Source organism: Argentina silus (assembly GCF_951799395.1).
Source record: "Argentina silus genome assembly, chromosome: 21".
Lineage (NCBI taxonomy): Eukaryota > Metazoa > Chordata > Actinopteri > Argentiniformes > Argentinidae > Argentina > Argentina silus.
Window position 1 is genome coordinate 8,578,731 of NC_139675.1, and position 15,342 is coordinate 8,594,072.

General features: G+C 48.9%; 1 protein-coding gene across 1 annotated transcript; it reads left to right on the forward strand.

The window, feature by feature from the left end:
* Window positions 1-602: 602 nt before the first annotated feature.
* Window positions 603-10,882, forward strand: ptpn9b (protein tyrosine phosphatase non-receptor type 9b). The gene is made up of 13 exons (XM_083693277.1): window positions 603-659; window positions 2,426-2,569; window positions 3,013-3,102; window positions 3,196-3,320; window positions 3,607-3,712; window positions 3,854-3,964; window positions 4,058-5,019; window positions 5,529-5,625; window positions 5,968-6,037; window positions 6,449-6,527; window positions 6,927-7,077; window positions 7,243-7,450; window positions 8,015-10,882. The coding sequence occupies exons 1-13, from the start codon at window positions 627-629 to the stop codon at window positions 8,236-8,238; spliced, it is 2,400 nt and encodes a 799-aa protein (XP_083549403.1). The 5' UTR covers window positions 603-626; the 3' UTR covers window positions 8,239-10,882.
* Window positions 10,883-15,342: the final 4,460 nt, after the last annotated feature.

Below are 15,342 nucleotides of genomic sequence, written 5' to 3' on the forward strand. Positions count from 1 at the left end.
TTAATTATGTGCTATTATTTGCTATTCCCCAGTCGGCTTAATGCATGTAATAGTGTATCTTGGGTATACTATGTATGTAAATTGTCCATCCAGCTGACTTGGATTAACAAACTACACCAGCTATCAACTGCAGTGTCACCTCTGTGGATGTGTGTTCTGCATGAGGAACACACAAACACACACAGACACACACACACACTCAATCACTCATAACTCATCTGATTAAAATAGGGGCCTTTAAAGTGATTATCTGGCCCTGGTCCCATACCCATTCGACGGCTGTGAGCTGGATGCAGCTTTAGTAAATGAAGATTGATCTGTGCCCAAGTCTCTTTCTCAGGGAACACTGGTCCCAGCCCTTGCCAATGCGGCCTACAGTGTGTCTCAGACAGACTACATAAATCATTGTTGCACCATCAGGACTTTTGTTTTTAATGTGCCAATAAAAAAAAAAAGTGCACAACCCGTTGGATAGGCTCTGTTGTGCATGCCAAATGTGTTGTAGAACTTTTGCTTTTACAGCATATGGGCCCTTCGGCGACCCATAGTCTTGCCACACTCTCCCGTAGACTGCGTGAGCGAGCGGGTAGTGGGCGCGCCCGTTGCGACGTTGCCGAGGCTTCAAGATGGCGGAAGCCCTGACGATTCAAGAAGAGCTGGTAAGGCTCGGTTTACGGTTTTGAACACGCTTCTCCATCACCGTGGATGTGTGTATTTCTTGCCCCCTTTCGCTGTTTAATACGCACATTTTATGGTTATGATTATATTACATGTATCATTGTTGTCCTTGGGGAACATACTGTTTCGGAAATGCCGTGGCCCTTTCGCTACCTCGGCTGAGTCCCGACCCGTGTGACAGCAGCTAGGCTAGCATGTTTACCCAAAAGGATAGGCTGAGGCTAGCCATTGGCTACGCTAACTAGGTAGCAAGCACCTTGCTGGTAGTATTTTCGTGTCAATAACGTGAGCGGAACTGAGAGCCAGCTGGTTTTTAGCGGTTGAGAACAATCTTCATGTTGACACTGTGACAGCTCCAGGTCGTTGTTCATCGCAGCTGTTCAGACAGTGTCTCTGGCTTGCAAGCTGGCGTAGCTAGCCACTGTAGCGTACCACATGTAGCTAGCTAGTTAGCCAATCTGTCAAGAGTCTGAACATGTAAGCAAGCTAGAAACGGCGAAATAATTTCGACAGGAAAACAAGCCTGTGGGTTTTGGTTGTGTGTTTGAAACGGCTGCTTCTTGTAAATGTGGTTGCTCGCTCGTTATCGGCCTTCCTAGCATACTACTTAGCAAGCTGCGATGCTAACTAGCTAGCTAGCCAACTATCAAGTTTACGATGGACGTCAGTTCATAGAATTGCCCCCCAGTTCTGAGCATTGTTGTTGTCATCAACAGCCAGTCAGCTGGCTCTTGTCGGGCTACGGGCTTGTCATCGAATAAATAACGTTACAGTTCAGATGGCTAGATTCACCGATAATATTGCGACCTACGCATTTGATTAGCCTCTTCTGCTGTTCGTTTAAAGCCCTGCCTGGGCAGATAGGATTTTTGGAGCGCTAACGCCTGTTTGTAATGCAAACGAGCTTACACCCAAGCTTGGCTGTCCAACACCGGTAGCTGACAGCAACTAGTCCTATGACTCCCGTTACCGTTTCACATGAAATGGTAATTGGAGTCACATTTCGGTGCTATAGCAGCAACCAGTGAAGCAAGCGAGCGAGAGGCCAAGCTGAGTATGTATTAGGCTGCTTCAAGGAACCTCAGTAGTTGAATATGTATTTGTGCCATGATTAAGTTGAAAGCACATAGAATATCCATAGATAGACATTGGACAGGCAGATCCAGTGACACACACATACACACGTTCAGAACTCGTGTATGTGTAATGTTCCCTCCCCAATCAGCCTCCTTCAAAGCACCATTTACACACTCTTACACAGTCTGACTTTCACTCCCCCTCCAAGACACATTAATACAATTGATTTAACCAAGCAGTTTCCCTTCTGGGTGCTTTGTGGTCAGGGTTTCTAGTTACAGTACACAGCCACTCCACCACACTCTGAGACCATGAGTCAGAAGTGTCAACGACAGGTTGTGGGGTTACGGCTGAGTGCAGTTCCTTAGTGGTCCAGTGCTGTCCTACATTGTCCTACCGCTTGTTGACTGACAGCTGCTGTACTGCCAAAAGCAGTCTTCTTTGGTAAAGGACCAAGAGTATGCGTGCGTGCGTGCGTGAGTGAGTGAGTTGCATTGTGAATGATTCACCCATTCTCCAATGTGGGTGTGTTTTGATGCTTTTTGGTCTGATGTGAATCGCCTCTATGCATTTTCCATATTCTAATAAATCAGTACCTGTATCCCTACGCCCCCCCCCCCCCCCCCGCCCCTACCACACACACACACCCCTTCCTCCCTCCCTGTCCCAGGCGGTAGAGGAGTTTCTGAGTGAGGTGCGGAGCAGGGAGCAGCCTCACAGCGCTGCGCTGGTCTCCCAGATCACAGCTGTCAAGTTCCTCATGGCCCGCAAGTTTGACGTCTCCAGAGCCATCGACCTCTTCCAGGCTTACAAGGTGGAACAGCACTCCCAGTCCAGACGTGTCTGTGTCTGTCTGTCTGTGTGTGTTTTTCTATGTCTGAGTCTCACTGTATTTTTCCCTGCCTGTCTCTATCCATCTATCTATCTCTCTCTGCCTGCCTTTTTTCTCTCTGTTTGTTTCTCTCCCTCTCTCTGTCTCCAGTGCTCCTAGACAAACCCCACACTATTTTTCTGTCTGTCTCTCTGTCTCTCTGTCTGTCTGTCTGTCTGTCTGTCTCTGTCTGTCACCCAAGCACAATCAGATTTACTGCCAAACCTTATGTTGAGTCATACTTCCACAAGTGTTTGATAAGAATTCAGCTTGTACATATATACACTATATACCTGTGACACTGCTCTGTGTGGGGTCTACCGTCCCAGCATGGGAGTCTCCCGTGACCTGACCTCACTCTCACTTCTGTTGTCCTGTCCAATCAGTTCACGCGAATCAAAGAAGGCATCTTCAACATCAACCCTGACGAGGAGCCACTGCGCTCTGAGCTGCTGAGCGGCAAATTCACCGTCCTGGTGAGTGAGTGTGTATGTGTGTGTGCGCGTGTGTGTATGTGTGTGTTTATGTGTTGCGTGGGATGTTTAAATATATGTGTGTGTGTGTTCCAGCCTGGCCGTGATGCTAAGGGCGCTGCTCTGGCTCTCTTCACCGCTCGGCTACACCGCCCTGACGTCACTACCCACAAGGCCGTGCTGCAGGCTATCATCTATCAGTTGGACAAAGCTATAGAAAAGTAAGAGATGCCATGGTCACATGATCACCCTCCTTCACGTTCCTCTGCTCTCCTCACTCTTCCTTTCTCTTCATCTCTTCTCAGGATCCCTTTCTGTTCTCCCTCCGTCTACTTTCGTCTGCATCTCTCTCTTTCTCCCCCGCTCTCTCATTTTCTCTCTGCTCTCCCTCTTCGTCTCTCTCTCTCTCTCTCGCTCTCCAATCTTGATCAAATCCCTCCCTCGTTCTTTCTCCCCCCTCCTCTCTTCAGTATACAGTAACCTCTCTCTCTCTCTCTCCCCTCCCAGTGTTCAGACTCAGAGGGATGGGCTCATATTCATCTATGACATGACCAACTCCAGCTATGGAAACTTTGACTACGAGCTGTGTGTCAAGATCCTCAACCTGCTCAAGGTAAGATTCTCTCTCTCTCTCTCTCTCCCCCTCTCCCTCTCTCCCTCTCCCTCTCCCTCTCTCTCTCTCCCTCCCTCTCTCTCTCTCAGCCTTAGATTGTTGACAGTCAGTGACGTGTGTGTGTGTGTGTGTTTCTCTTAGGGGGCGTTCCCTGCTCGTCTGAAGTGTGTGTTCATCGTGTCGTCGCCTCTCTGGTTCCGAGCTCCCTTCGCCGTCCTGCGACTCTTCGTCCGCGAGAAGCTGAGAGAACGGGTGTGTGTGATACCATACTGTTTGTGTGTGTGTAATACCATACTGTGCATGTGTGTGTTTGTGAGATAATCTCTCTCTCTCTCTCTCTCTCAGGTGTGCACAGTGAAAGCCCACGAGCTGGCCAATCACATCCCAGTCTCCTCTCTCCCTGAACACCTGGGCGGCACGTCCCAGTACAGCCACGTCGCCTGGATCCAGTCCTGCGTCAACACCCACACACACAGCTCCCTGGGCGACACACACACTGACGACACGCACGACTGCGTGGGCAGCCTGCTGCGCTCCTACAGCCTGGAGCCCAACAACGCTGGCACGGCTGCTACGCTAACCGCTACACAGACCGCCATAGGCTCCAATTCAAACCCACCCATAGCGTTAGCATCCGAGTTAGCCACGGCTAACTCCAACTGCTACGATGATAGCAATGCTAACCCACACAATCGCTGCAGTGGTGGGGACAGGACTCAGAACCAGCACAGCCCCCATTCTGGTTCAAACCGGCCGCATGGGAACCACCAACACTGGAACGGGTCGGCTGTGAGCGGGGGGGGAGCGTCAGGGGTTGTCAGTGGTGCCAGCCCCAACGCTAATGTAAACGGACGCGGCCGGCAGCCCCCTCCCCAGTCAGAAACGCCCCCCGACACCCCCCTGCACCAGAAAGGGGGAGCAGCTATGATGGTTGACACGTCGGTAAACTCCGCCAACCGAGCGGAAAACGAGGAGGAAGAGGTGGAGGAGGTGGAGAGGGAGGAGGAAGAGGAGGAGGAGGACGGGGAGGATGGGGAGGACGGGGAGGACGGGGTGCCTCCGCTGCCCCAGAAGTCTTTGCCCCGACCCCCCCACCCATCCTCCCAGTGCCCGCCCCTCTCCTCTTCGTGGGGGGCTGAGGACCAGGACGAGGACCCCAGCGAGGCGTCCGTGCACATGCCTGAGCGCGGGGGGATGACGGTGCACGAGCTGGTGGAGCACGTGAAGAGTAGGAAGAAGAAGGGCATCTACCAGGAGTACGAAGAAATCCGGAAGGAGCCGCCCGCCGGCAGCTTCGACTACTCCAAGTAAGAGTCTGTCAATCACTCTCTCTTTCTGTCAGTCAGTCTTCGACTACTCCAAGTAAGAGTCTGTCACTACTCTGTCTTGTCTTTCATTCTCTCTGTATTCGACTACTCCAAGTAAGTGAGTCTGTCACTCATCACTCAGACACACACCCAAACATCAGACTGTCTTGCTTTACCACTCAGAAACAACACACATTCTCTCGCTCTCTCTCCCTCTCTCTCCCTCCCTCTCTACTCACTCACTTTTTCTGTATCTAACTCTCGTTCTCTCCATCTGTTCCTTTCTGTCTGTCGGTTTCAGACAACACCATGTAAGAGAGAGAAGGATCCACTTATCCCTCTCTCTCTCTCTCTCTCTCTCTCTCTCTCTCTCGCTCTCTCTCGCTCTCTCTCTCTCTCTCGCTCTCTCTCTCTCTCTTCAGTTGCCTTGTTACATGTAGCTGTTCAATTCAATTATGTCTCTTTCTCCCTTCCTCCCTCCCTCCCTCCCCCCCTCTCTCTCTCTGTAGGAAGCTCTCCAATCAGATTAAGAACAGGTACAGTGACGTCCTCTGTCTGGACCAATCACGAGTCAGACTCTGCCAGCTCTGCGATGACGAGGATGAGGTAATGAACAGCTCACAGATTTGATATTTGATCGATCAAAAAAAATATTGATTTGTACCCCAAACATGCCCCTAGATGGCAGCAGAACATTGTACATTTCTAAGTAGATGCCAAGTGGGATCCTCTACCCGAAACCCTAACCCTAACCATAACCCTGACCTGAACTTAATCCTAACCGTTTTAAATCTAAACTTCAATGGTGTGACGTCAGAGCCAGGCCGTCCCAAGCATCCCACTTAGCATTTACGTCAGAGGCAGGCCGTCCCAAGCATCCCACTTAGCATTTACGTCAGAGGCAGGCCGTCCCAAGCATCCCACTTAATCCTATGCCTTGTGTTCCAGACTTCTGACTACATCAACGCCAGCTTTATGGACGGGTACAAGAGGAGCAGCGTCTACATCGCTACTCAGGGTGAGCTGGCCTGCTGACACACACTCACACACCCTGCTTACCAGGGACGGGCTCATGGTAATGAATGGAATGAGGAATGGTTCTGTTTCATGCATTACAATGAGCCCGTCCTCAGATTTCTGCCTCCACCAGCCTCTCCTGCTGCTTATGTAGCAGAGAGGGTGGTTTGGAATCACGCTCTCGTGATGAGGTAGCCCTGCCTGAGACACAGAAACTCAAGTGTCCCCCCGAGACCTTGAGGATGTTGTCTTGGCATAATGGTAGACGCTTGTGTCTTCCACTTGGGAGACCGGGGTTTGAACCCCGCCAATCACACTTATTGTGTAGTTTGACCATATAGGGTTGTGGTTGTTCAGTGTGGTCTGACCTCAAGTTGACCGTGTAGGGTTGTGGTTGTTCTGTGGTCCTCAGGTCCTTTGCCAAAAACCTTTGGTGACTTCTGGCGCATGGTGTGGGAGCAGATGGTGCTGGTCATCGTCATGACTACAAGGTGAGATTGTTGAAAATGTATTTGAAGTGTGTGTGTGTGTGTGTGTGTGTGTGTGTGTGTGTGTGTGTGTGTGTGTGTGTGTGTGTGTGTGTGTGTGTGTGTGTGTGTGTGTGTGTGTGTGTGTGTGTGTGTGTGTGTGTGTGTGTGTGTGTCTCACTGTGTCTCACTGTGTCTCACTGTGTCTCACTGTGTCTCACTGTGTCTCTTTGTCTAACTGTGTTTGTGTGTGTGTTACTGTGTCTGTGTCTAACTGTGTTTGTGTGTGTGTGTGTGTGTGTTACTGTGTCTCACTGTGTCTGTGTCTGTGTCTGTGTGTGTGTCTGTGTGTGTGTGTGTGTGTGTTTCTGTGTCTCACTGTGTCTATGTCTAACTGTGTGTGTGTGTGTGTGTGTGTTCCAGGGTGGTAGAGCGAGGGCGTGTGAAGTGTGGTCAGTACTGGCCGCTGGACGAGGGGAGAACAGAGCAGCACGGCTACTTCCTGGTCAGAAACACACACATCCAGGTGTTCCAGGACTTCAAGCTCTCACACCTGGAGCTCTACAACAGTCAGGTGAACACACACACACACACACACACTTTTCATAAAAAAATAAAAGAATAAAGAATTCATTCAGTATTTCTCTCTCTTTCTCTTTCCCTCTCACTCCATCCTCCCTTCCGAACCAAAACAGTAACATTAATTTCTCCTCCTCTCCTCCCCCCTCCTCCCTCTCAGACTGGCGAGAGACGGGAGGTGTCTCACTACCTGTACGTGAGCTGGCCGGACTTCGGCGTGCCAAAGTGTGCGACGGCCATGTTGGACTTCCGTGAGCAGGTCCAGCAGAGGCAGGCGGCGGCAGTCAGGAGCCTGGGGACGGCGTGGGCGGGACCGCCAGGAGGCCCCCCGGTGGTGGTACACTGCAGCGCAGGCATCGGACGCACAGGTAGACACACACACACACGTTAATTATCATGTTTATTACTGGTCTATTATCAATCTACTACCATGTTTATTACCATGTCTAGGACGATATAGATGTTGATTATGATAGGTATACACTGGTTAAGTGACTGCATCATAACCATGAAAACAACTAAAATATCAACAAGCTGTCTGGAGACAAACAAAGTAAAGCTAGTATTGGATTTGCCATAAGAAATGAGTCTATATATTTAACTAGCTTGTGGAGTGTGATCGTATTTGGAAGCTAAATATCATAATGTTCATGTCAGTGTTGTTTCATCACAGTGCTACATGCTTGATTGTGTGTCTCCAAAACAGCAAGTGACATTCCACTTCACCAGTATATAGAGAGAAACTGTCCTTTTATGGCAAATAATGCAGATTTCGTCGCCCTGAATGCAAATATAAGGGCAATTAAAGTTCCATAACAGAAAGGGTAATAATTTCATCCTCCCTCTGTCCCTCCCCTCCCTCTCTCTCTCCCTCCCTCCCTCCCTCTCTCTCCCTCCCTCCCTCCCTCTCCCTCCCTCCCTCCCTCCCGTAGGTACGTTCTGTACTCTGGACATCTGTCTGTCCAGGCTGGAGGATATCGGGACGGTGGACGTGTGCCAGACGGTGAGGCGGATGCGTACGCAGCGAGCCTTCAGCATACAGACCTGGGATCAGTATTACTTCTGTTACACGGCCGTCATAGAGTACGCCCAGCGCAGGGGCAAACTGACCCCAGTGCAGTGGTCCGACTCTGACCTGGAGACGGACAGCGAGTGATGGATGGATGGATGGGGAAGAAAATAGCCAACCTGAACTAAATGAGGAACGGTAGAACGGTCGTGGATTAACAAATGAACGCCGCCGGAGGAGCGGGGGGAGAGGGGGATGACTTTCCCGAGAGAGAGAGGAAGGAAGGAGGGATGGAGAGAAGAAATGTGGTGTGTACGCAGTGGAACAGGCTCCCTGAGTTGCTCTTCTTTCGGACGGATAGACGGACGGAGGGAGTGACAGAGAAAGAAGGCAAGAGAGGAAAATTGCATTGATTCATTGAGTTGTCCTGCCAATTTTCAAGCCCCTTTTTTATTTAGTAAAATCTCTCCGGGGGGGGGGGGGGGGGGGGGGATGTTGACCTGTCCTGAACCCGAACGGTGTACGAGTTGTAGCATTTTTATATTGACTTGTCTTGCACATGAGGAATGACAAACTTGAACTTTAACCCTTGACCCCCCCCCCCCTCCATTGTCCCTGTCGTGTTTCCTGTTTCCTGCCACGACCAATCCTTTTTCTTTTTGGTCGGTATCACACAGTGGAGATGTGGGTGGGAGGACGTGGAACTGGTCACAAAATGGTTGTACGTGATATGAGTCTGAGATGTGATCCGTTAAGTCCAGTTCTGGTTTTCCTTTTTTTTCTGTGTTAATTGTGCTTTTTTTTTCTATGGTGCGTTTTATATGTGTGTTTCATATTTGAGCATATGTAGACTAACCTTACAAAGCCAAAGCCCTCACCCTGAATGCTTGGATGTACTCCTGACTAAGATAATATAGACTAAAGTCTGTGTCTATTCTTGTAACATACATTTATATATATATATTGTGCATAGTAACAACCATTGACAGAACAACAAAAAAGCCTTGTTTTAATATAATTGACTTAACCTTGATGAGAAATGTCTATATAGTGGGCTTGACCATGAAATGAAGACACAGAGGTTGTGATGATATTTAAAACTCTGCTATCGTATCATAAACCTGTGTGATTGGTCAGGTCTTGCATCATCTTAACTGTTTGAGCGTCCTGGTTGGAGGAACACGCGAAAATTGGCCTTAAACTTCCTGATTCACTGCCTCGTCGTCCTCAGACCCAAACCTTATCTTCCCTCTGCTTTGTTTCTTCTTGTCTTTCCCCCCCTCCTTCCTCTCCTTTTTGTTTTTTTTACTCTTCAGACGCCACAACCTGTGCGTTGTCGTTTAGACTTGAGGTTCACGCTGCCTCAGATAATTGTGCCTTCAAGCTTTCCGTAGCGTGATGTCATGCAGTCCGGCCGATCAAGCAATTTGACCCAAACTGGCGTACTCACATACAGTAATACTCATTGGCTGCTTCTCAAATGGCACCCCTTCTCCCCAGATAGCACACTACCTTTAACCAGAGCCCAATGTGGCTCAAATGTAGTGCACTACATAGGGAATAGGGTGTCATTTCAGACTAGACCTCAATATAGGGAATAGGGTGTCATTTCAGACTAGACCTCGATATAGGGAATAGTGTGTCATTTCAGACTAGACCATTATCATTTGACCTCAGGGGTGTAAGAGTACTAGTGTTTTTGCCTAGCGTCAAGGATCAGTTTTTCTGGGTTCTCCTCTGGTGATTATCATTTTAAAGAAGTATATCAATTTTTTTTTGTATTTTATACAGTATACTGTATTGTATCCTATTATATTTATGTCTTTGTAAAACTTCAACAGTATTGAAAATTGATGAATGTTGGTACGATGCTTAAAAAAAACAACAACAGATCATTGCTTTCATTTGATAAGCTAAACAAATCAGATGGGGAGTGAAAAAAATAAGATATTATATTTTGTCGTTTACGTTGATGTTTTGTGGATGATGTTGTTACTTGGCATTTTTTTGAAACTGACACGTATGTAAAAGTGATTGTTCGATTCCAGAACAATGGAAAAAAGAGATGTTTTTTCAAAAGCCTGTTGCAAAAACCTTATTGTCTTGTGAAACAATAACTCTGGACTGGCTCTCTCAATGCCTGATGCCAAGGAGAAAGCGAAAAACAAATCGCAATCAAAAACGAGTGTGGCTGCCATCTCTGTCCATACTGTTCTTTCCCAGCTTGGCGAGCGAAAGATGGACGGAGTTAGGAGAAAAACAAAGAATGAGAGAAGAGAGGTTGACGGAGAATTCTGAAAGAAAGAGAGAGAGAGAGAGAGAGCCTTGAATGTTTTGGGGTTAACAGTGGCCAAGGGATCATATCAATGGATGGAGGATTCACCCCTGTGGACCCCCAATGCCAAAGGCCTAAGCTCACATACAACTGTTTCCCTCCTGCATCTTTATACAGCCTTCAGGCATGGACCTACCAATGGAGCCTCGCAACAACACATAAACAGACCCAGACCCAGAGAGAGAGAGACTCCTAGTACAAAGAGAACGTTTTTAAGATTGTCGATAGAGAGAGTTTATGTAAAAGACTCTTGGTCCCCCCCTCCACCCCTGTGCTCCCATGACTTTTCTTTGGACAGCAGAGAATGCTATGTGAGTTTGTTGTTGTTGTGTTTTTTTTTTTTTTTTTTTTTTTATGTTTTCTTTTCGTGCTTTAAGTTCTTGTGATTGAATAATGGCCTTTCACATGCTGTCAGCCTGGCTGTCCCATTAAAGCAAAGGTATTATTATCCTGAATGAACAATTCTGTCTCTGGTCTCTTTTGATCTCTGATGATGGATGGCTGGATGGATGGATAGATTAAAAGATAATACACTCTTATACTTAATGAGCAGGTCTCTTTTTGATCTCAGATGTTGGATGGTTGAGTGAATGACTAAGTTGATGAACTATTATCCCGAATGAACAACTTTGCGGTGGTTTCTCTTGATCTCCAACGTGGATTGATTCATAAAGTAGTTCTCAACCGGTCCTTAAAGCCATTCCATGAATGTACATTAGATTGTACTGTATGTCTAAAGCCATTTATGTTGTATGAGTCTTGGTCGTCCAAGCCACGAGCTGTTTCATACCAGGGGTCCGTTTCCCTAAAGCCAAAGCAGTACTTTTTCACTTCTGAAAATCCAGTCCCACTACTCTCCTAGACCAGCAATGTTCTTCACTTTCACGCAGTAGTTTTGTTTGCAAACGTTGATTTTAAGAAATTGTCTCGCTGGGTTGTCGGGAGGAATGACTTACTATATTTGCGATGAAGCTTTGGGGCAAATGACCTCTGACATCACAATGGAGAGGTCCTGTCATAAGCCAGCTCACACTCCCACAGTCTCACGGTATTGAAAATGCTTGACACGTCATTTTTGTTTTTATGTGTGTTTGGGTTATTAGAACAAAAGCAGATTCTACAGGCGACTGCGTATTTCTCAGGCAGTGGTCTTAAGAGTTTGGCTCCCAACAGAACTCCAACGTTGTCGCCTCTAACCATTCTCTGGCATTGTTTGCCTCTCTAACTTGGCTCTCAGACAGAGAGCTTTAGTGTTTCAGTCCAAAAAAATCAAAGTCACAAGAGTCCCCCTGAAGCTTGTAGGCCTTTATTTCGAATAAATACTCTGATTTGATTGTTTTATATAAAAAAGTACATCACATGACATGAGCAGGTCCAGATTGAGACAATAAAGCTGGGGTTTAAACATGGAGTATTACAATAGCTAACATATGGATTCAAATGTTTTGATGGAGTGTGCGTGTGTGTGTGTGTGTGTGTGTGTGTGTGTGTGTGTGTGCGCGCGCGCGCGTGTGTGTTTGTGTGTGTGAGAGAGAGTGATTAGAGAGAATCAAGATGTTTGCTGGTTAAGAAAGGACATTTTGAGAATGGAAGCTATCTGTGAGATGGCAGTGTGTTTAGGTAGAGGTATGTTCTGTACAGGTGAAGCAGGGGAGGCTGGTGAAGGTAGAAATCGGTGGACATACCATTCCTTATTCCATTCCATGCATTACAATGAGCCCGTCCTCCGATTTCTACCTCCCCTGAGGTGAAGGCCTGTCCAGGTTTCCTGGAAGAGACTGTAGACATTCAGATGATGGTCGGGGTCAGGGGTCAATTCCATTTCAATTCAGGAAGTAAGCTGAAATTCCAATTCAAAATGTTCCTCTTTGAAAAGCATAGTCAGAGGAAATTTGGAATTTGGAATTTCAGTGTACGTCGTGAATTGACTGAATATGAAATGGGATTGACCCAGACCCTGGTCCGTCCAGGTACTCCATCCACTAACCGTCTGTCCCCATGGCAGTCTTTTAGAGCATGACCCGCCGGAGTACCAGTCTGCCCAGGACAGGTGACGTCCTGTACCAGTCTCCCAGGACAGGTGACGTCCTGTACCAGTCTCCCAGGACAGGTGATGTCCTGTACCAGTCTCCCAGCCAAACGAGCATCACCTGCGGAGGTGGGTCTTTCGGAGTGTGTGTGAGGGTCTGTCTGTTCTTTTGGAGTGTGTGTGAGGGTCTGCCTGTTTTTTAGGAGTGTGTGTGAAGGTATGTCTGTTTTTTAGGAGTGTGTGTGAGGGTCTGTCTGTTCTTTAGGAGTGTGTGTGAGGGTATGTCTGTCATGCGGGAGCAGGAAACGCAGCAGGCCGTTCTGTAGTAGGAGTACACACACAGCCGGGCCTGGACCACCACCACGCAGTTATAATACTGGTCACGACACGCCGCGTCTGGAGGGAGGGGAGGAGGGAGGGGAGGAGATGGCAGAGAGAGAAGGAGAGGGATGGAGGGGAGGAGGGAGAGAGGAGGGGAGAGGAGAAGGAGAGAGGATGAGAGGGGGGAGGGATGAGGGGAGGGGAGGAGGGAGGGAGGGTGGGGTAGAGGGTGAGGGGAGGAGGGGTGGAACAGACAGACAGGTAGAGTGGAGAGGATAGAAGTGAAACGGTGGAGGAGCGGAGAGAGAGAAAATGAAGAGCGATGAATAAAGGGATGGAGAGGAAAGAGAGAAGAAGAATAGGTAGGTTTCAGGTATGAGGGAATCCAAATATGCTCATCACCAAGTAACAATGAAAGTACACAAGCATGTTCTGATCTCTCCAGTCAGAGGTCTTACTGGTCTCTGCCAGGCAGGGCTGGCTGTTGCACTCCTCCCGACTCTCTGGGGTCAAACTGGGGTCACAGAGGTCACTCGGGGCCACGTTGTCAGCAAGGCAACGCACCTCACGCACGCGGTAGCCGCCATTGCAGGAGCGCGAGCACTAGAGGGAGCCAGAGAGACAGAATTAACAGGGGAAAAGGAACAATAGGAATCAACATTTGGGAATGATGGTTAATAGTTAATTCATCAATGGTCAATCTTATTTTGACCCAAAGGAAAGATATAGGTAAATTACTGTAAATTAGGTAATTCTTGGTATAGAAATAACCGGGCAGGTGTTAGAATCAGGACTCCCAGAGAGGAATAGGATGATTTGGGGGTATCTGGGGGTTTGGACTATCTGAGGGGTATCAGGGAGGGAGGGAGAGGGGGGAGAGAGAGGGGGAGATACTCACCGTGCTCCAGTCCGTGACGTACCACTGCATTCCACAGAGCTTCAGCTGGCAGGGCTGAGAGCTGATAGGCCGAGACAGGTGAGAGCAGTTTGATTGGTCGACAACCTCCAGGCGATCGTCGTCATGGAGAAGACACGCCACGGCCCGTGTCTGGGTTCCGTTACTGCATTCTGCCGAACACTGAGTTACACACACACAGCGCACACACACACACACACACACACACACACACACACACACACACACACAAGCACACACAGACCGCGCACACACACACACACACATACACAAACACACACACACATTGACGTACATTTTGGAGAGTATGAATGACAGTGCAGACTTATGTCTCTTACTAATCTTTTACACACTCACACACACACACACACACACACACACACACACACACACACACACCCCAAAACACACACACACACACATGCACACATAAACCCACTTTACAGTATGCGGCTGAACATCCAGTCGTAACACAGTAGAGACGCAGTAGAGACACAGTAGAGACACAGTAGAGACGCAGTAGAGACACAGTAGAGACACAGTAGAGACGCAGTAGAGACACAGTAGAGACGCAGTAGAGACGCAGTAGAGACACAGTAGAGACACAGTAGAGACGCAGTAGAGACACAGTAGAGACGCAGTAGAGACACAGTAGAGACGCAGTAGAGACACAGTAGAGACACAGTAGAGACACAGTAGAGACGCAGTAGAGACACAGTAGAGACGCAGTAGAGACACAGTAGAGACGCAGTAGAGACACAGTAGAGACGCAGTAGAGACGCAGTAGAGACGCAGTAGAGACACAGTAGAGACGCAGTAGCGACACAGTAGAGACACAGTAGAGACGCAGTAGCGTGTTATGTGTCATCCATGTCCATGTTGTGTGTGTCACCTGTCCCCAGGGTCCTGTGTACCACTCCAGGCGCCGCTGGCACGGCCCCGCGTCACACCGTGTCACTTCCTCTGGTCGTTCCCCGTCACAGCCGTCCAATGGCAGACTGGTCACGTGATCCACCAGACACACCGCCGCCCGCGTGCGACTGCCCTCACCGCACTCTGCAGAACACTGAGGAGACAACACAGCGACGTGACACACACACACGCACACGCACACGCACACACACACACACATACACTCACACACACCATGCAAACGTGTACACACACACACACACACACACACACACACACACACACACACACACTCACTCACTCACTCACACATACACTCACACACACACACACACGCACACACACACACACCATGTGAATACACACACACACACACACACACACACACACACACACACACGTGTACGTACCCGTTGGCTCCAGAGGGAGGTGAACCAGCTGCGAGCGCAGACGCCCATGTCACAGTTCTGCAGGTGGTCTGGCTTCAGACCCAGGTTACACTCCTGGTCCGCCTCCACATCACCCAGGTTACCAACACACACCACCTCCCTGCTCCGCTGGCCCACCCCACAGGGCACTGAACACTGGGGAGGGGAGGAGGGGGGGAGGGGAGGAGGGGAGGAGGGGGGGAGGGGGGGAGGGGGAAAGGGACAGGCAAAGGAAATAGAAGAAGAGTGGAGAGAGAGGGAGAGGGAGGGTGAGGGATGTCAGTTGAGAAGTGGTGTGTGTGCGTGCGCG

Excerpts from the sequence above, each read along its gene's own strand:
- ptpn9b (XM_083693277.1), top strand. The coding sequence starts at position 627 with ATGGCGGAAGCCCTGACGATTCAAGAAGAGCTG. Across the intron at positions 660-2,425 it reads TGACGATTCAAGAAGAGCTG|GCGGTAGAGGAGTTTCTGAG; the intron begins GTAAGGCTCGGT and ends TCCCTGTCCCAG. Across the intron at positions 2,570-3,012 it reads ACCTCTTCCAGGCTTACAAG|TTCACGCGAATCAAAGAAGG; the intron begins GTGGAACAGCAC and ends CTGTCCAATCAG.